We start from the raw sequence: 22,029 nt of genomic DNA on the forward strand, positions 1-22,029 counted from the left end.
CAGCATTGTGTGATATGTTGAGTAGAGGACCCTGTTGAAGTGTGTGCCTGCACTAGTGACATACACAACTGTGAGATAATAAATGGGTGCCCTTGTAAGCTGCTAAATTTGTGTTCAGTAATTCCACAACAGTAGAAAACTAATACTATACAAGTATATATTCCTTTGTGCGTGACTTCTTTCAGTAAACTTTATGTATGGTGGGGGGGGGGCTGTGATATACCCTTATAGTTATATGCAGTAGTGGTTCATTCTTTTTCATTGCTACATTTTTATTTTCTTGTATGAATATGCTACAATTTATTTGTGCATTCTGTTGCTGGCTACTTAGGTTATTTTCAATTGTTTTTACTGTGCATAATGCAGCTTTGAGCACCCATATATATCCTTTCTTTTGGGTAATTTCAAACATAAACAAAGCCATATACTAATTAAAGTAGTAAGAACAGATTTTAATTATAGTATACTACTGCAGTAGGGAAGAATGTCCAGCATGAACTGAACTCAGCTTTGATTTTTATGGAAGTGGCTTGGTGTTCTACCGGGAGAATGAAGGAGTAGGGAGAGAGGCTGAATAGTGGTAGAGAGCTCAGCAGAGTCAGAAGTGAAAAGTTACAAAAGGCTTGTCATTGCAGATGCTGATTAGGCCTGCTGTGTCTGTTATCTGGCAGTTATGGAAGTTAGGATGCTATCCTCCCACAGAGACCAGGAGAAGACAGAGGCTCTATCCTTCCTGATGGTTGCATTTTAAAGGACTGTCAGGAAAGTATTTATAAAAACAATACATTCTTTTGTCACCCTTGAGTTTTCTCAAGTAGTACTTTAAGGAGGGCTAGCCTCCTTAAACCTACTATGTTAGTTTTTTAATGTAGGAAGAGTGAGTGGGTTAAAAATTTATGTTGAAGATCTGTAGTTTTTATAGACCAAGGTTAAGGCCTAGGCAAGAGAAGGGCTTGGAGGAGCTTGGCTATAGTTTGTTCAAAGAGAGAATCTTTGTCAGTATACACCTCAGGTATGGTGTAGGCATGTATAGTTTGCTTTAGAAGATACTGTAAAACAGTTTTCCAAAGTGGTCGTGCCAATGTATATACCCTCCAGCAGGAAGTGAGAGCTCCCCTTAACCCACATCCTTGCCAACACTTGACGGTGTCAGTTTTGTTTTTCCAATGTCACCATTTTTATGAAGATGTAGTGGCATCTCATTATGGTTTTAATGTGCATTTTACCTAGTAATGATGTTCCATTACTTTTTTAGATATTCTCCGGTATTCAGTCTCTATTCTAGTGTTGTGCTCATATTTTTTGCTGTGTAAACAGCCCTTATCGATTTGTAATCTGGGTAGATTCTGGATGTAAGTCTTTTGTCAGATATATGCACTGTAAATATCTTCACTCACTTTTTGGCTCACTTTTTCACTCTCTAAGTGTGTCTTTTGATGAAAATGTATTTATTTTAATAAAGCCAAATTTGTTAATGTTTTCCTTTATTGTTAATGACTTTGCATCCTGTTTAGGAAATCTTTCCCTACTCCAAGGTTATAAAGATGTCGTTCTATATTACCTGTAGAACAGTGCTGTCCGATATGGTAGCCTCTATTTCAAAATTGAGATATGGCTAGTGTAAGAAACTAAATTTTTGATTTATTTAATTTTAACAAATTTAAATTTAAAAACTGAAACAGCATAAAATGTTTTTAACGAAATGTATTAAGCACAACTTTTTGCTTTTGATTGAATTGTGTTTCACTTTAACCTAGCTCACTATGAGTTTTTATCATGAATAATCAAATGCTTTTTCTACATCTAATGAGATAGTCATATATATATATTTTTTACTTTAATCAGTAATGTGCTAAATTACATTGATTGCATTTTATATAGATTTTAAAATGTTAAACCATTATTGAATTCCTGGGGTAACCTCAACTTGGTCGTAACATATTATCTTCTCATGTATCATATTTGATTTGTTAACTGTTTTTAGTAGTTTTGCACCTATGTTCATGAGAGATTTGGTCTGGAAGTTTTCCTTCTTGCAATATCCTTGTTAAATTTTGTTATCAAACCTTACACTTGCCTCATAACACAAGTTGGGAAGTGTTCCATCTTTATTCTCTGAAAAAAGTTTTGTTTGTTTGTTTGCTTTAACATTGGTGTTATTTTTTAAACATTTGGACACAAGTGAAGTCATATACCCTAGCTTTTCTTTGTAGAATGGTTTCTAATTATGGATTCAATTTCTTTGATAGATATATAAGTATTCAGATTTTCTGTTTCTTCTTATGTCAGTTTTTATGGTAAATTGTGTTTTTCAATAAATTTCTCCATTTTATCTAAATCTTCAAATTGTCATAAAATAGTTTATGTAACAGCTTTCTTTAATACTCTGTATGACTTTATTATTTCAAATATTGGTAATTGTTGTTTTCTATATCTTTTTCTCGGTCATTCTTCTTAGGAAGTTATCAATTTTATTATTTTTTTGAAGAACCAAATTTTTGTTTTGTAATTTTCTATTGTATTTCTGCATTGTCTTATTGTCTTTCATTATTTCTTCTTGATTATCTCTTTTCCTTTTAGTTTCTTTAAGTTCAATGGGTAGTTCTTTTTCCAGCTTCTTGAAATAGATCTTAGAGCATTGATTCTCAACTTTTCTATAAGGTTTTTAGCAATTTTATCATCATGAGCTTTGCTATGATTTTTCTTTGCATTTGTAGTTTGTACCCTGTAGTTTATTGAGCCGCTCGGAACTGTGGTTTTATCATTTTCATGAAATTTGCATGATTTGTAGCAATGTTATATCGACTACTTTTTTCCGTTCCTATCTCTCCCTATCTCCTCTGGCACTCCACATATATTTTATTTAGGCCACTTGATACTGTCACACAGTCACTGAGATTCTGTTTATTTTTTAGTATTTTTATTCTGTGCTTCATTTTGGATAATTCATATTGCTATTAATTAATTTTACTGAATGTTTTTGATTTGCTATTAAGCTGATCCAGTGAAATTTGTATTTTAGATTTTGTATTTTTTATCTATATAGGCTCCATTTGGTTCTTTTAAAATACTTCTTTCATTCTTTTCATGTTTTCTTTTACATCTCTATCATTTCTGAGTCTGCTTTTATTAATTGATTTTTCTCTTGATTATCAGACTCATTGTCCTTTTTTTTTTTTCTTGCATATCTAGTAATTATTTACTGGCTGCTAGATTTTGTGACTGTTGCATTACATAGCAGGTCTAGGTTTTGTTTCTTCATTTAAAGAATATTAAGTAGGAAATAAATGTATGGAAAGGCATTAAAGTACTTGCAGACCAGTTAATTTCTTTCAAGGCTTGTTTTTCAGCTTATTCAAGTGAGTCTATAATAACCTTTACCCTAGGCTAGGACTCATTTATCCCTATTGCTAAAGTGAGACTCTTCTGTGGTCTTTCCTAATGTCCCCCAATGTTTGTTCTACCCTGGTTGGGTAAAACTTGAACGCTTCCCACTCCTGCAAAAGCTTTGGAGATAATTTAGCCTATAACTCCCCAGCAGTTATTTGCCCAACCTCATGCAGTTTCTCTCTATGCATTTATAGTTTACTGTTAAGCAATAGACTCAAGGGAACCTCTGTGTTCCTTTCTGAAGTTCTTTTTCTGCATAGCTTCCTCCCCTCCAGTGCTCTCCCTCACACATTCCAACTGCCCCTGCCCACTCAAACTCTGATCTGTTTCTCAACCCAATGAGTCAGCTTATGTTCTGTTAAGGTTCTTCCTACCTGCACTGTGGTCTGGAAAATAGTGCTTCTAGGCAGAGGAAGCTATTGTGATTGTAGGGCTTACTTCATTTGTTTCTGTTCCTGCCTTTATCACAGTTCTGCCCTGCCCATTGTCTGATGCCTGGAAACAGCTGCTTCATATATTTCGTCCTGACTTCTAGGGCTTTGTGGTGGGAGAGCAATCTCAGAATCAGTCACTTCATTGCAGCCAGAGTGAAACAATGCTGCCAAGTTTTTTAAACTTTGCAAATGAAAAGTAAACTTCTAGAATGGATGGTTCGATGATGGAAGAGGGTAAAGGGGAAGAGATTCAGAGGCACACATATAACTTTATATAACTTTGCTATAAGTTTAAGAAATGCACTATATTTGGAAATATTTTCTCCTTGTTGTCAAAATGGAAATATTAAATTTGTTTTTGGGAGTTAGAAAAAGTCTCAACCTTAGGTTGTTATACTTCTTTCATTAAATAAAGGTCAATCAGGCAGTTTAACTGATACTGCAGTATTGTTAATTTGGATCAATAACAATGATGAGGCAGTGGCTGTTTCTAATGCTGAGAACAACATTCATTTAAGCACCTCCAATGAACCAGGCACTGTGTTAGACTCTTTACGTTGATTGTCTTTAATCTTGTATAGCAAATCTGCATGTTAGAAATTATGATCCCCAGAAACTCGGGGAGGTAAAAGTTAGTTCCTCAAACTCACACACTCTGAATAAATTACCCAGTGGTAATTTATTGGCTGCAACTGAGAAACAATCTCAGCTCACCACTAACAATGCCTCCTCCGTTATTATGCTGTTCCCTGATTCTATCTTCACCTGAGCTTTCCCATCTGGCAAATTAAAGTGGAAAACAGTTAACTCCCTCCCCAGAGAGGCTGTGTTATTGGATGTTTTGCATTATTTTGCTTTGAATAACAGTGTATGTAAATGTGCTTCTGGAGGTTAAACTTATTTCTATTTTTTAAAACTTGGCCTCTCCTCCAGGGGTAAATAGTTGAAAATTATGAAGAGGAAAAGGCAGACTGGAGAGAATTAGCTTCCTCTCCACCCAATACATATTTCTGTTCAGATTTAAGCTGCCATAGCAGAGTAAAGATTAGTAAACTTCCTATCATGGAGTTTTAGCTGGTTCTGATATTCAATGTCCAGAGTGTGTTAATCCAGATATTAATCATTAACTCTGCATCAAGTGTAGGGGCAGATATTCTTGCTGAGAAAAATAAAAGCTTCCTAAGACACCTGGAAGACTTGATCACACTTGGTCCCCAGCCAGATCACAAAGAGATTCTAGTGAGCACGGACACTTTGCTGCCTCTAACCATCTACCTCTTGTTTGGAAGTTGGCATATCCCCTCAGCCTCAGCTCTCCCATGGACCCTGCATTGTTGAGCCCTCCCTATCCTAAACCGCCTTTCCTGGCATTTGGATCATCACTTCAATGATGTGATAATATCTGCAAGTTGGGAAAATAAAAGTGGCATTTGTTTAGCCATAATTAATGAAATATTTATGTTGCATGAGACTATGTGATAAAACCTTAGGCTTAGAGTCCTTTTGCTTCTGATTACATTTGGGATTTTTTTTTTCTATGACCAGACATTCTGACGCCAGCTCTTTTACACTGAGCAGATGTCATGTAGTAAAAATGGGTGCCAGATGCTGTGAGCCGCAGAAGGGCGATTTGTTTAAGAGCTGGCTCCGACTTTTTTGCATTCAATTACTTTGCAGAACAAACCTTACACAAGCATTTAGGTAACTCAGCTAACTTCAGACAAGCGTTTTCATAATAGATTTCATCTCTGGATGCATTCTAAGCTGTGTACCATATAAAAGGTGTTTAAGGAATTAATTGATTTCTGCATAATACCTTTATTTTTAACATGAGGAGAGAGCTGCAAAGCTCTTGGCAGGGACCCAGAAATGTAATTAACGTGGAGGGCCAAATTTTCAGTTGCCCTTAGGTACTGCCGTCTCATGCTTACGGCAGGTGCAGTGAGGGGAGGGCAGAAAGGAAGAGAATGGGGAGAGAAGGGAGGAGGAAGAGGCAGCTTTGAGTCACTTAATAAGAAAAAAAAGCTAGGAGTTCAGTGAGTTTTCTGTTCTCATTTCAGATCCCAAGCACATCCTGAACGGGTTGCAGGTGACAGGGGCTACCTCTCCAACCTCTTCCACCACCTCCTCCTCTGCAGATGAAGAGTTTGATCCCCAGCCTTTCTTGAGGTCAAAGGTAACAACACTTGGCAAACCAAAGGGAGCTTTGGCTTGCGGGGCTGTTTACCATCCAGATTTCAAACCCAATGTGGGCTCCAGCTGTGGTAGTTTCATTAGGAGGGTCACATTTCATTGCATCTGACAGCAGCTGCTTTTATTTTTACCTGGAAGACCCCAAGAATTATCTTTTTTGTTGTCGTTAATTTTTATAAGCTTGCCTCTCTCAGAGATGTAAATTTGAGGAGGGGAAAAAAAAAACTGACATATTAACTTGAAACCATTTGGTGACTGCAGCTCTTAAAGTGGGTTTAATTTGTGGTCCAACAAGCAAACTATTGAAAAAATTACAACAAGCAGATGCATATTTCCCTAGGGGACGCACAGCTTCATTTAAGAAGCACTTGAGGCAGATTGCATGGAAAATGTTATGTTTATTCTAATCAGAAATATGAAATGAACCATGCAGTTGCATGTAGACATGAATACTCCAAGGATCCCTGTTGTGGAAGGGACTAGCTGTGTGCTGGCTGGGGAGATGGCAGTCCTCCTCCTCCTCATCACTTAATGAACATTAATGTTTCTGGAGAACACTTGAAGCAACTCTCATTCCCATAGATTAAAAAAATACGAACACTGTTATATGTATTTAAATGTGTCTGTGGGTCACATACACAGAGACACCGGGGCTGAAGCGGTGGCACTAGGGCTGCGAAGGCCGAATGGCGGGACCCAAAATGATTCCTGGGGAGACAGAGGCGCGGTTCACTGCTCTGGCTTTGTTTATTTTTTGGAGCAGTGAGGATCTGAGGAGAAAGGGAGAGAACCAAATTTATTTACTTAGACTCAACTTTTCCATATCTGGCACTAGTTGCTTTGGCATCATCTCAAGTCACTCAGGGGTTTCAGCTCCTCATGGCCCAGACTGGAGCAAGTCAGGAGGGGGCTGAGGCATGGCGCATGCGCGCACGTGTGTGTGTGTGTGTGTGTGTGTGTGTGTGTGTGTGTGTGCGCGCGCGCGCGCGCGCGCGCGCGCGAGAGAGAGAGAGAGAGAGAGAGAGAGAGAGAAAGAGAGTATGTGAGTATGTATGGACTCCTAATTTTCTAAAATAAGTGTAATTTGATGGATAAATAAGATGATACATGTGAACCAATCTCTGATGGTTGCGTTACTCAGAACAAATGAATTCTATGTGTTCTGTTGATTTCTGGGGTTTCCTTACTGCCCCTCTCATCCATTTGAATGACCCTGAGTTATTTCTGTGTTCAAATAAGGTAGAGGTCCTGGCGTCGGCCATCCTGACACTCACGTAGAATAAAAGAATGGAGTGGCCCAAACACATCGAGATAGCTAAACCATGATATCTCAGGCAAGCCTTGCAAATAGCCACTTATTCCCTGCTTGCCCAGAACAGAGCTCGGCACCACTTCCGCTTGCAGCAAGGTAAAGCTTGCCTGCTCCACCTGGCTGCGGATGTGGCCCACTCTTACAGGAAGGCGAGCTGGACGAAGGGTTTCTTCTTGACGACTTTTTAAGGGCTTGCACTGAAGGGATGAAGGTAGTTTTTTCCCTTCTTATTTCTTTATCTCTTCAGTCTCACACAGGTGTGTCCCCAGACATGTGGCACAGAGCCCATGTCAGCTCAAATGAACCTTTCCACAGGAAATTAGAGACAGGATATCCACACTCCACCTCTTCCCTTTGCTTTGCCCCTCCCCATCCGCTGCCTCTGCTCCCAAACCAGTGCCTGGGTCCGAGAGACTGGGGCAGGCGCATTCCTGGTCCTGCCAAATTGCTCCTTTCTCTGTCCTTTTTCTTCTTCGTCTTTAGCCCTTAGTCTTTCTTCTTCTCTCTGCATCATCATCACCATCACTGAGGACATAGGACCTGTGCCTGGCACATCAGAAGTCTATAAGAGTATTAATAAATCATCCTTCATTTCTATGTCAACATCTTTTAATAAAATGCCACAAAGGACTTTCTTCCCTCCTCTTGGTTCTGTTTTGCTGACCCTTGAGAAAGCAGTTGAGATTTGGCAGCTTTGCTGCTGGGAAATGCTAAGACAATGGGAGGCTGTTAACACAGCCTCCCTTGAAATTGTATAAAATGGTCTTAATTTAGGGGAAACTTTGCAATTTCTATAAAGCAGAGGTCCTTGATGTGCCTTCACAGTATTTGGCACAGGAAAGGTAGAATAGAAGAGACGAAAATGTGAATGCTGGATTCGGGTTACCTGGGGTTACCTCCTGCGTCTACTAATTACTAATTGTGTCGTCTTAGGCAAGTTATTTGACTCCCTGAGTTTTGATTTACTTATCTGTAAAATAAGTCTATTTAAGGGATAAGTAAGATGTGAAGTAATCAGTACAGTGTCTGGCACATAGTATTCAATAAATACTGGGATTATATAAAATTAGTATATCATAAACTGAAGAGCTTTTTGTTAAATGAACTGACTCTTCATAGATTGAGTTAGATAATCTCTGGATAACAACTACCAGTGATCTCCACCATACTCTCCCCCCTGCTTTCCAGAAAGGTCCTGGATGCCTAATAGAGGGGTTCCATCTCCCAAATGGCCTGGAACCTCGGTTCAGATTGACAGTCAATCTGGAAGTCATCCCCTAGAAATAGAGATGATATTATATGGAATAAGTTTGAGTTCTGAGAGCCAAAATATCCTTCCAAGGATGAAGAGAAGGATGAATTCTTTGGGATTCTAGATCCTAAGAAGAATTGTGGAAAAAACAAATTTCACCATTGAGATACCTGTTTTCACTGGTGATCTGTAGACATTATGAACTCTGAAAGGTGGTGCTTTCCTAAGGAGAGGGATGGTCTCTCCATGGAATGGGTGATAGAATGACAAGGATTCATGAAGCCCTGGAAAGGTGCATGCTTTTAAGGCACAATCTCTAACCTCTGTCATGGACCCAGATTCCTCTGGCAATTTCTGGGGCCAGGCCAGTTAGATCTATTTCCCACCCGTGGATCTGTGGTACTTTTAATGTACAAATATTCAGTTCACCCACACTTATTGAATACCCAGGCACCAGCCTAGCTGTAGCAAAATTTTAATTCCACATTTGTTTCTGCCAGTATTAAAAAGAACTCTCTAGCATGCTCTTATCCTTATTCTAATGTAGAAAATTGATATGTATGCTCAGAGAAGGCAAACTCACAAAAAAAAGTGCCCAATTTTAACATTTATTTTGTATGTACAGAATGTATAAATATGTATATACTCCTACACACATACACACATGTAATAGACATAAGTTTTCTTCTCTTGATTTTTATAGGAGAGGAAGACACTTAGAAGAAGACGGAAGCTGGAAAAAGCAACAAAACAATTGGCTAAGCAAGAAGAATTAAAAAGACTTCATAAAGCTCAGGTAAGAAAACAAACTCGAGATGAGTGAGTGGGTCTGACATCCTGGGAGTCTGGAACCGGAAGCCTTTTGGAAGTCTATATTGCACTGGGGGAGGCAGGCTGGAGAGAGGTCAATTTCTCTTCTCTGAGTGACCATGTTCGTGGCCACTCTGAAGGCCCTGGCTCAATCCCTGGTGGGATTCTGGGGCCTGGAGAGCCCAGGTGTGGAGCTATCCCAAGCCCAGCTACCCTTCTATCTGCAGACATGCAAAGTGAGCCTGAAATGGCAGCTGATACATAGCCTTGGAAACCACTCCAGACTTTAAGTGCCACATAGCAGTGGCCTTAGTTCTGACCTCTGTCAGGACTCTTTCCCCAACTTCCTGAAAGTGTCTTTGCTGAATTGACAGCTATTAGGAACTATCTTTATTTCAGAGCTAGTTGGAAACATAAGCGTGCAGCGTTCTGGTAGATTTCCTGGCCTACTCCAAACATTTCTGCCTGGATTGATCTGCCCACCTCTATCACAGACAGGCAAAGTGAAACAAAAAGGCAAGGCATTTTCCCTCTCCCTAAGAACCCCAAAACTAGCCTTGAAGGACAGTTAGGTTTTAGGACAAAAGGACTTAGAACGACCACTCATATTAATCCAATGCACCCTTACATCCCTTTTTCCAGTTAGTCCCTTTACCTGGCCAGGTAGTCCTGCGAGTTGTTTCTGAATCCAACCTCCCTTCACAGTGACTGACTTGGGAGCGACCCTTTTCACCTAGTGGACAGGGGAAATTTCCATCACCCTCCCCCTCTGTCCACTCTCCACTTCTGAAACAGGTTTCTTTGAAACATTTCAGCTTTCCCTTTTGAGAACAAGATAGTCTTTATGATATGGATTGGCAAACTCAGCAATTTCCCCTCCTTATATTTTCACTCCAGACAATAAGTGATGATAAGAGAAGGATTATGATGGCCTTTTGAGTTCTAATTTGCAGCCCTTTTTAATCTTTGAGATTTTCACCCCTAGTTCCTAAAGAATAACCCCTATAGTAGCTAGCTTGGGCTGCCTTAACAACATACCATAGATTGGAGAGGGACTCTATTCAATCCATAACAACCATGTAGCCATAATTGCAAAGTAATCAGTAATAAAATTATTTAACTGTTTTCCTTCCTTTAGCAATTCTATACCATGCCAGCAAGAGATGGATTTATGAAGATATAGTTACCTTTAAAAGAGAGACAGGAAATGGGCATAAAATTGCAAGTAATTTTAGATAGAATTTCCATCTATTTCAGATTTTATGCTTGGGGCTTAAGCAGTCTTAGCCAGCATGAGAGAGCCAGGAGGCTACTCAGGTCCCATCCCCGCTCAGGCCTCTTCATGATATTGGAGGTGCTTTGGTGATGGTATTCCTGAATCCGTGGAGACTCAAAGATACAGAGTTAAAGAGGAAGGGAAGCAAGAGAGAGCTGGAGTAAGGTAGAGGAGGAGAAACACCCACATTCTATCTGCACCGACACTTGCCAGTTCCTTTAATATACCTGGCCTGCCAGGTGCAAAGTCTGTTCTGCCAAGAGATGTGCCTTTTGGCAGCATGGTGTCTGAAAGCAGAGAAACTTGGGATGAACAAAATGTGCATTAGAAAGGCTTTTCCCTAATTTTTCTTCCTAATATACACAAGAGAGGCATAACTAATGCCTCTCTTGAGAATGTGAACACAGTCATGGCCCCAAACCTTAATAGGTGCTGGTGGTGAGTCTAAGGGAGGGTGTGAGGTTGCCCCTTAATGGAATAAACATCTTGTGTCTTAACAACTTGCTAATAACAAAACCAGTACACTGGTAGTAAAAGACCCCTGGGCATCGTGGTGTGGAAGGAATAGATACAATCTCTAGCTGAGGACAGGAGCCAGACAAACCGAGAAAGAAAGACCAGCTCCAGGAGTTGGCCCAGGTCTCCTGCTCCAGATAAGCTTCTTGAGTGGGATCTGCTGGTTCTTTGTAGGAAAATGGACTCTGAGTGTGCCCTGTCTTTGGCCTCAGAGTCCTTGTGTTACTCTGAATAATGGCTGCAGCTCCAGCCACTATATCATAGTCAGAGGCTGGCTCTGAGGGGTCCAGGAGCCATGAGGACCACCTGCCTAACCTCGCAGCCTCTGCCTGAAAGCAGACCTGGGCGACTGGGCTGGTCAAAGGGGCCTATTCTAATGTCCACTTGGGGAAAACTGAGCTTACACACAGATTCCTTGCTTTACGTTTTCGTACTAGAGAAGGAAAATGTCAGGTTCTAGTTGTTTGGAAATTCAGAGCTTCTGACCCAGTTAATCAAGAAGGTGACATCGCAAGTTAAAGCACTTCTTCCTCTTGAAAAGTAAGTGGCAGAACTGGCCCCCTTGTGTGACTCAGCACCTCGAGAGTCCCATGTGACATAAGATCTCGGCATTGCAGGCCATCCAGAGGCAGCTGGAGGAGGTGGAGGAACGGCAGCGGGCTTCCGAGATCCAGGGCGTGAGGCTGGAAAAGGCGCTGAGAGGAGAAGCAGGTAGGCTTCCCAGAGCATCCACGGCCCCAGGCCTGGGCCGTGTCTGTGGTCTGAGAACAGTGCCGGTGTAACCATCTGGGGGAACGGGGGCTCTTTGTCACTTTCTGTGGAGCTGTCAACATCAGCGTTCAGTGCTAAATCCACAACTGCTTCACATTTTTACAATCAACCTGGTGGTTCCATTGGAAATTGCCTGGGGGCCTGGCCACTGGGTTTCTGGTCTGTCCAGTTATCCTCTGCTCGTGCAAATATTCTTTGCAATTCAAGGGTTAAGATAAATTCTGGAGAAATATGTGGGCATTCGAGCAATGTCGGTAGTGATGATTCAAAGCCCAGACTTGGAGTCAAAATCCTGGTTTCTCCCTTTACTCACTATATGACCTTGAGCCAGTCACATTCTAAATTGTTATGAACTTTGTTTTTTTTCCTCTAAGGTGGGGTATAGTGGTTTTCTACTTTATAGAGCCGATGTGTGTGTGTGTGTGTGTGTGTGTGTGTGTATATTCTTCTTTAATCCATATATGTGTAAATATGAATTAGCACATTGCCTGATACACAATAAATCACTAAATAGTAACTATTCCATGGATAGCTTCAGAGTCAAACAGAATTTACCTGCTGAAGACTTACGATAAGTTGGACATGAAGATAGTCAGTCTAGAATGATGAGCATAACACAGTTTCTGCCTTTGAGAAGTTTATAGTCCATCAAAGGACAAACATGTAAAGAAATAAATGACAATACAGGAGGACAAGTGCTGTGATAGAAGCAAGCATTAGGGTGCAAGGGGAACAGAATCAAGGAGTTCCTAACTGATATGGGGAGAGGGGTAGTCAGGAAGGGGTGATCTACTAAGATGAGAAACAGGAGGAACAGGAGTTAACCAATGAGGTGAAGAGATTGTGCTTGCAGAGGGAGCAGCACCTGCAAAGGCCATATGTAAAATGCAAAAAGATATGAAATGCCTTAACTAATAAGGAGCCAGCAAAGGGTTTTATGGTGAATGATTACTTAAAGAAATTAACATTTTTTTTTGGAAATCACCCAGTGGCTGGGTGGCTAGTGAATTAGAGGGGGCCCTTAGATTTTGTGGGGAGTGTTGTCTCTTTAACTGTGTGATGTGATGTCTTTAGCATTCTGTATTTTGGATATAAAGTGGGAAAAACCAAATACCGAAAACACGTGTCTCTCTGTACAACCGTGAAAACAATGTGTTACTTGTTAAACACATAGTGAAGGGTTAGTATTTCAGTTCTCTTAAAAGTCTAGTTATTTGAGAATGATGACACTAACAGAGGCAAACCCAGGTTTTGTGAGGCCTGAAGCTCATACCAAGTCATGTCCTCGAAACCTCGAGGACTGCTCCCAGAGCCTTGCAAGGAGGGGCCCTAGTGCGGGGCTCTGTGGTCTCAGCTTTATCAGCTGTATAGTTAACTTGTCTCTGAATATCAGGGAAATGTTGGGGTCTGACTTTCCCCCTCTGTGCCTCAGTTTCCTTGTTTGTAAAGTAAGAGCGATAATTGTATCTGTTTCTTGGATTTGTGGTGAGGATTGGCTAAAACAACTTATGCAAAAGCCTTCGTATACCGCCTGTGAGATAGATGATTAATAAATATTTGTTTCTTTTCTTACTAAAATATGCTACATTTCTGTGCAAAGAAAACTGAAATCTACTCATCAGAAGTAGGCTTTATTACAGAAACGATAGCTATTTCTTGCTGCGTGGAGTGAGAGTCACTGACTGGCTTTACAACTGCTTTCGGGACCTTTGGCAGTCAACTGCCCTTCCTTGATATTTGATCATATTCCCAATCAAGAAAGCTCTGGCACTTTTTATTAAAATCCACTGACTTCGGCGAGAGCCGTAGAAATAACAAGGATAAACCAGTAAAACTAGGGCATATTTTATTTTGCTGGAGAGGCAGTGTGGCATAGTGCGGCAAGTAGAATTATTAGGCATCGAAGAGCGCCGGGTTCAAATGCTGTTTCATTGCTTAGGCTGTGCGGTCCTAGGAAAATCATTTAACCTCACTAGCCCCAGATTCCTTATCTGAAAAATGGAGCTACTAATCTCCACGTTACCAGGTCATTTTGAGAATTAAGAGTATTGACGGGAAAAGTGTCTGTCACATAGTAGGCATTCAATAAATGCTACCTGATATTACTTTACAAAATATTATTAAATATGCGCGCACACACACACACTTTTAAAGAATTGATTCTCTAATCTTTAGTGCTCGAGATTTAAATTCTGTAAACTAAATTTTGAAAGCTTCTGAAAATCTCCACCCCAAATGTAAAGAAAGGCTATTTTGAGTTATCAGCTAAAGAAACCTAGGCCGCTTGTGGCGTTTTCAGAGGTGTGCTAAACCTGGCCAGAAGATGGATTCCATTCATTCTCTTTATGCCCTTGGTAATTTAATTCCCCTGTTAAGTTTATGAGTCTTTTCCTCCTTGATTGTCCTTGTGTGGGTGACATCAACCAGGGGCTGAAGACTAAAAGAGTGAAGTCATGGAGAGAGACCCCAAAGGAAACCAAATGGAAGATCTGTAAACCAGGCATCAAAATTAATACACTCTAACTTGTAATAACATTTGCGCAATAATAATACTCCTTTACAGTTTAATATTCTATTCAGCCCCTTTAAGAGATTGCCCTGGTGCTTAATGAATGACCAATGTTTATTAGGTTAAGTTGTATTTGAGCTGGCCTGTGCTGTTCTGGCTCAAGTAATTTAATGGGAATTATTTAATAGGTATTATTAGGATAATTAGAAAATGATCACAGTTAGGCAATAATACTGAGTTATAAAGGTTGTGAATAACCAAATTTAGAGACAGGCCTGAAAACATGAGTAGTCTGCGACAGTTATGCAAGTCTCCTCTAATAATTATGTGCGCCAGCCTGAAAGGGTCTTTTGTTCCTAGGAGTTATTCATTAGGCAAGCATTGAATTAGAGGAACATGCGGGGGTGCAGGACGGAGGGCAATGATGGCTGATGAGCAAAATGAGGCTTTGATGAGCTCCTAATTGTCGTGACAACAATTCCCGCTTTCTTTTTTCCCAACAGTCAGAAATAAGCTTCCCCACCCCCGGGAAGGGTTTTTCCCCATTTTGTCAAGGAAAAAGAAACAAAGAAGAACCCACCAATGTACCCCAGAAGACAAGTCATTATGTTCTGTAATGTGCATGTGTGTGTGCATGCGTGTGCATGTGCACACTATGTATGGATGTCCTTGACAAAGGAATGGATTCCCCTGGTGGGCCTGGCTGCCCAGAGTAAAGGACTAGCGTATGCAGTGGCCTGACTTCCCTGGGCCTCACTTTCTGTAAGGAGGCCAACCCGAGCTTTGTGAGCCACTTAGACTCTTCTTGGGCATGGCCCTGTTCCCTACTGGTTTCTTGGATGTCATGTAGTGCTTGCTCAGTGTTGTTATGTACCAGGGCCATGGAATACCCCAACTTAGCAAAAGACCACCATTCATATTTAGAGAGTCTGCATAACAGATTTTGTGCTTTTCTTTGAATACCTGGAGACAGGTAAAATCTGACGAAAACTGAGAGTGCTTTTGAAGGAGGAAGGATTTATCCGCAGTGGAGGTGTGCGGAAATTATTCCTCCCTTATAATTTTATAGGCTTCAGAGAAGGTTTACCAGCTGGTTGTCTGCATTGAGCTTTTTGATTATTTATTTATTTATTTATTTATTTATTTATTTATTTTTTAAAGAACCAGATGGCTTCTGTTTCATAAACATGGAAGAATTTACAAAGAAAAATCAGAATACGTAAGGTTGCCAGGAGGTGGCAGCAGGAGTACACATTATGACCAGAGAAACCGCAATGAAAACCTACTCAGGAAGAGGGAAGTAGTTTGGCTTCCACTCTGTGGTTTTTATCTTGACTGCTGCTGAGGAACAGAAGGACTAATAATTTCCTGGATAATGTAACACTGAGGTGTCCTGAAAAGAACACAGGTATTAGGGTCAGATGCTCTTGAGTTTGAATCCTCACGCCATTCATAGAGAGTGGCCAGGAGGAGCAAGACTCCAAAACTGATGGCTAAGCAAGCAAGGAACTTAGGTTGATTTGCTACAACTCTGTGATTCACTTAAAGTCACATACTTCTGAGTTTGAATTCCAGTGTGGTCATTATCCAGTAGTTACCTCATGCTAAACTTTCTAACCTATAAAATGAACTAATAATACCAACCTTATAGGGATGGTATAAAAACAAGACTAAATGAAATAATGTTAGTAAAGCACCTTAAAAATTGGCTAGCATGTAGAAGGTATTCAAAAATATTAATTGTTTTTCTTTTTTTCAAATCCCTATCATTATAAAATACAGCTAGATGGTCAGTGATTTCTCAGATTGCATTTATTTATTTGTCCATTCCTTCACATTCATGTACAACGATACTCCCTACAAGATATTTACACTAGTTTTTAAAATGCATAAAATAGATACATTTCATAGGCTTGGTCCATATTAGGATTTCAGTGTAGACTCATAAGGTTAACCCCACAAAAAAAAATTTTTGTTGTTGGTAAAAAAAAAAAAGAAAAAAAACAATGAGAACAAAATACTGTGGTTCTGAGGCACACCTCTCTGACAGTCTGCCATAATTTGGGGACAAATTTCAGGGAATGGACATCTTTTAGGTAAACCTTTACAATGATTTGTTTCATACCTGTACTGCAAAGCAGTCAGTTCAAGGCTCGTCAGCCATTACAGGTGGCTGATTGCTGTGCTCTCAAAGGTCATCAGGGCAGGGGAAGGGCTGAGATCCTTCTGTGGACCTAGAGGAGACTGATTGTCTAAATACAGGGTGGCCATAAAACTGGAAGCACAGAAATTATTATTTCACCACATAATACAATGGGATATGGTCAGAAAAGAACTCTGACCTCATAGAAATAGGAAAATGCATACAAAAATGATCAAGGAGAAAAACAATGTAAAAGTGAAGAGGCAATACCACCCTAACCTGAACCAAGCATAACCATAATCAAACTTAACATCATGACCTTCCTGCTATGATGTACTAAGAGAGATATATTATAATTAAAATAGATGTAAGTTGAGAATTGAGTGATTAGAAGTAAAGTATTCCAAGGTGTTTATATTGTTTAAAAAGAGGCTAAGGTGTTGATTAATTTAGACATTGCTAAGGTATTAAAAATATCTGTTTAAATTTTAAGTGTGATCACTACAAGAATATAAATAAAAATGTATAACTTCCAAATCAGTTGGGGGAAGCAGAGGGAGAAGGAATAAGAAGAAAACAATCAATAAGACAAAAACCCCAATTCAATTCTAAATAGAAATAAAGCATAGGGGAAAAAAAAAAAACCAAAGATTAAAAGTTAGCACAAAGATGGAAGAAACAAGCCTATATCTCAAAAATAGTAGTGACGGTTAATGACCAAAACAACACCCAATTACAAGCTGTTTGGTAGACATGTATAAAACATAAATACACAGAAAGTTTTAAAGTAAAAGGATAGCAAAATATATACTAACTAAATAAAGTTGGGGTAATTATATTAAAAACAGTGAAATAGCTTTTATTACCAAAACCGTAATTAGCAATAAACAGGGTCATCACAAAATTTTTAAATGATCCACTCCCCAAGAAGGCATGACAGTTTCAAATGTGTGTGTGTATTGACTATAATAGGCTCAAAATAAGATAAAATCACAGAGAGAAACCTCTTCTATCAAGGCAGGAGAATTTAGTGCATCTCTCAAGTAATGATAGTCAAGCAGACAAAACATTAGTATAAATTTGAACGGTGCAACCAATTCCCTTAATTTACTGGACACTTAGAAACTCTGCACCCCCAAATTAGAGAATGTATATTCTTCTCTATTTCATGTAGTGATTTATAAAAATTGAGCATATTAGTTCATAAAGTAAATCTTAGAGACTCTATCACACAGACCGCATTCTATGCTACAATATAATTAACTGAGCAATATTCAAAGATACTTGGCATTTAGAAAGTAAAAATATACATTTTTCATGAATCAAAAATAAATACTTGGAAATTTAAATATACTGAATATGAAAAGGAAAACAGTGAATGTGGTGCTTAGGGGTATCGCCTTAAGTACTTTTATTAGAAAAGAAGAAAAGCTAAAAATTAATGAGCTAAGTGTCCAATTTAATTTAGAAAAAGGAAAACAAAATAAACCTAACAAAAGAAAATAATAAATATATGAGCAGAAGTAAATGATATTGAGAATAAAGATAAAATAGAGAGAATCAAGCAAGCCAAATGTTGGTCCTTTAAAAAGACTAATAAGACTAAAGGCAATCTCTTAAATTGATTTTTAAAAATAAGATAGAAGACAAAAATAAATTAGAAATAAAAAGGGCAGATATAAACCCAGTATAGCAAAGATACAAAAAGATAAAATAACGAGCATGTGATCGAATTTCGAAATTTGGCAATCTAAGGGCAATTCAGCAGTCACCATGTTAACAAATTAAAGAGGAAAACCATGTGATTTTTTTTAATAGAATAAAAAAATATTATTTGACAAAATTCAATATTCATTTGGGATAAAAACTTTTATCAAAAATGGAATAGAAGAGGATAGAATGTTCTTAATTTGAAGAATATCTTTTAAAACCCTGCAGCAAGCATCATTGTTGAATAGTAAAATATTAGAAGCATTTCTTTAAAGATCAATAATCAGAGAAGGATGCCTACCATCACCTCTTGTATTCAGCATTGTCTTGGAGACCGTAGCCAATGTATTAAGACAAGGAAAAAATGGCATAAGGCTTGGAAAGGAAGAAACAAATTTTTTTTTTTCAGATGATAGAATTATTCACATGGAAAACCCAACGAATATACAAATAAATTATTAAAAATAAGAAGAGCCTATATGATGGTGATTGGTTATAAGATCAAAATTTAAAAGACAATTGCATTTCTATATCTAAGTATCAAGCAGTTAGAAAATGAAATTTTAAAAAAGATATATCATTAACATTAACATAAGAACATAAAGTGCCTGGGAGTAAATCTAATGAAAAGTGTGCACAACCTTTATGAAGCCAATTTTAATACTTTACTAATGGCCACCAAAAGACCTAAATATAACCTTACATATTTGAAAACCTGATGTAAGCCTGCTGTAGCATTATAGATCATCGGCAATAAGTAATTCTGGGGCAATCGGTTTTCTATACCAAAAAAAGAAAAAAAAATCAGCCTTACCCTACACCATACAAAGAAATCAGTTTCACAAAGATTTAAAAGTTTTAATATGAAAAATGAAGCTGAAAAGTTAAGAATCTGTTGACCTCAAGTTGGTAGTTTATAACACTGTCGAGAAAAGATAAACCACTAATTTAGAAAAAATATTGATGCAAATATAACCAAAAAAGAAGTAATGTTCTAGAATACGTAAAGAACTCTTACAAATCAATAAGAAATAGACAAGCAACTTACTATAAGAATAGGCAAATGATACAAATACACATTTCACAGTAAAATACTCATTAGTAATTAGGGAAGTATAAATTAAGACTGCAATGAGAAACTATTTTAAATTATCAAAACTTCTAAAATGTGATAATACTAAGTATTTTGCAGGGATAAGGAACAAGAGAGGCTCTTATTTAGTGTTAATGGGAGTGTAAAGAGTCACAACTCTTTGGAAAACAATTTGGCTTCATGCTTAAACATTTGTATACCCTACTACTCAACAATTTTATTCCTCAGTGTATAATCCAGAGAAACCTTTGCCCACCTGGACCAGAAGACATGTACAAGAATGTCTCAGCAGCATCATTCATAACAAAACACTAAGAACAACTAGATGTCCCTTAACAGGAAAATGGATAAACTGTGGGTTAAGTAACTGTGCTATATACAACTGAATATTATACACCTAGCAGTGAAAATGAATGGCAACATGGCTGCATTTTAGAAACATAATATGAAATTTAAAACAAATTTTGGAAGTACATACAGTATGATATTTCGATGAAATTCAAAAGCAAGAAAAACCGTATAATAAATAGATATGTAGTTAAAAGCAAAACAAAACAAAAAACTATTTTAAAAGGAAGGACTAGAAATTTTGTTTTTCAGCTACAGCCTCTGGCTCCCTGAATGGAATTGCAAGCTGCCTTCCAGCATCCCGGCTTTGCCCAGACTGAATCAGGCCAGGCCCACAGTGCAGCTTTCTGGATTATCACCATCATGTGTAAGGTGCCTGAGAGAAGTTAATATACCCAGAGCACTGGGTACAGAAGGCCAGGCTAGAGATTTAAGTGAAATATGCCTATGGATAAACACAGGAGTTAAGAGCTGACCTCAGGCCAGGAAATAAGAGACAGGGGCTGAAACGCAGCCAGTCTAGGGGAGGTGCCCTGCACCACGTACCAAAGGTTCTGCCCGCAATTCCTCTCATGACCTTTTATAACCCCAGATCATCAATAAGGATTTTGAGGGTATTGACAAAATTGCAGCAAACACCAAATTAGGACTTCTTACAGACTCTTAGGAGGCAGAGAATCACATCTAACAAATTAGATAGTTGAAAACCAGACAGCAAAACAAGACCCAACTTGGAAAACCACACACCAATACATAATCAGAGAAGTATTCAACATCACCACCAACAACAAAAAGGTTAAAAAGCCATGACTTTGAAGAATACATTTTTCATTTATTATGTTATTATTCATTGGAAAAAGAGTTATTGCCCATTAAGTGCTAGTCGCTCTAATGACAGCAAGGACTAAGTGTTGTCAGGCTACGTGATTTGAACTTGACTGTGGGGAATTATTGAAGAATTTCAGTATGGAGTAACCAAATTTGCTTTGTATCTTTGACAGTCCATTCAGAGAAAAAATGGTCAATTTAAATAATTTCATTAATAAAAATTTGTTCTGTGTTGAGTTTGGATTACTTTGCTTCACCTGAGCAAGTGGAAACCTTGTATTTCGTCTAAGAAAAAGCGTGATATGAGGATACAGAAGCTAATAAAGAGCCAGTGGCTGGTGGGCTCAAGCAGGGGTGGCAGTAAGGGTTAGTTAAAGGTAACCGAGCTATTGTAGCCACAGCCTGGGGCTGCTGGCCTTCTGGCTGCACCATTCAACTTTCTGGTTCCCAGATGTAGGAGTCACATCTCTGCTCTGGAAGGGCTTTCAATTCAACAGCAGCCACAGAACCCAGATGGAGACATGGCTGAGCCAACAATCCATGTAGGCACAGCACACTAAACTCTTCCCAAGCAGGTGCTGAAGATCCAGCCAGCTTAGGACCTTTTCATTTACATGGGGCAAAAAAAAAAAAAAAAAAAAATTATTTAAGAGTTTTTATTAACCTCGAGTGAAATTACAAGATAAAGTTTAGGCATGTGTAATCAAGTCAGGGATTATACTCCAGAGTTTTAAAGATGAACAGGAAGTAATGCACATGGAACCATATAGAACTAGACACTGGAAGAAACAAGATAGTAATAACAATGGTACAGTTTACTGAACATTTACTATGTGCCAAGCACTATAGTAAGCATTTCACATGCGTCATCTCCATTAAGCCTCATAACCAATTATGAGACAGGTACTATCATCATCCACACTTTTCACAGGAAGAAACCGAAGTAGAGAGATTTGAGGTTATCTACCCGAGGTCACACATTTATAACTGGATGAGCCAAGTCTGTTTGACCTCTAAGCCCAGGCCCTCTGCCGCTTCACTCTACTACATCTACAGTGAGAGGTGACCCTGGTCTAGGCTTCATCAGAACATATAAGGAAGCTGTCTGAAGAATGGTAGGTAGTGAGTTAAGGAACATCGTGGAGCAAAGTCTCAGAGCACTGTTGGCGTTGAGAGCAAGGCAAGCCCAGGCTAGGCACAGTCTCCTGTACCCAATGCTTTGGGAAGGCAGATTTCCTGGGAGTCCATGTTCAAAGGTCCCCAAAAGGGATTTTGATACTGAGGAAAGGAAGACTCAGAAAAAATGAACTATAGGCTATAAAATTGTAAATTATTCCCTTGGAAAGGAAAATTAATTCAGTTTAACCTGTCAGTGTGACTACACCGGGAACTTGCTAATAGATTAGAAGTACACATAAGAAAAATTGAAAAAGGACATGTAATC

The 22,029-nt window shown here is 38.8% G+C and overlaps 1 protein-coding gene across 2 annotated transcripts in view; it reads left to right on the forward strand.

Moving 5' to 3' along the window:
* Positions 1-22,029, forward strand: part of MICAL2 (microtubule associated monooxygenase, calponin and LIM domain containing 2) — a 198,102-nt gene that overhangs the window by 163,882 nt on the left and 12,191 nt on the right. For both annotated transcript variants that reach the window (XM_016135436.2, XM_016135437.2), the window contains 3 exons: positions 5,885-6,000; positions 9,285-9,377; positions 11,801-11,894. In XM_016135436.2, coding sequence (XP_015990922.2) covers positions 5,885-6,000; positions 9,285-9,377; positions 11,801-11,894 — 303 coding nt within the window. The remainder of the gene's footprint in view (positions 1-5,884; positions 6,001-9,284; positions 9,378-11,800; positions 11,895-22,029) is intronic.

The sequence above is a fragment of the Rousettus aegyptiacus genome, unplaced genomic scaffold (assembly GCF_014176215.1).
Source record: "Rousettus aegyptiacus isolate mRouAeg1 unplaced genomic scaffold, mRouAeg1.p scaffold_m13_p_5, whole genome shotgun sequence".
NCBI classification, from domain to species: Eukaryota; Metazoa; Chordata; class Mammalia; order Chiroptera; family Pteropodidae; genus Rousettus; species Rousettus aegyptiacus.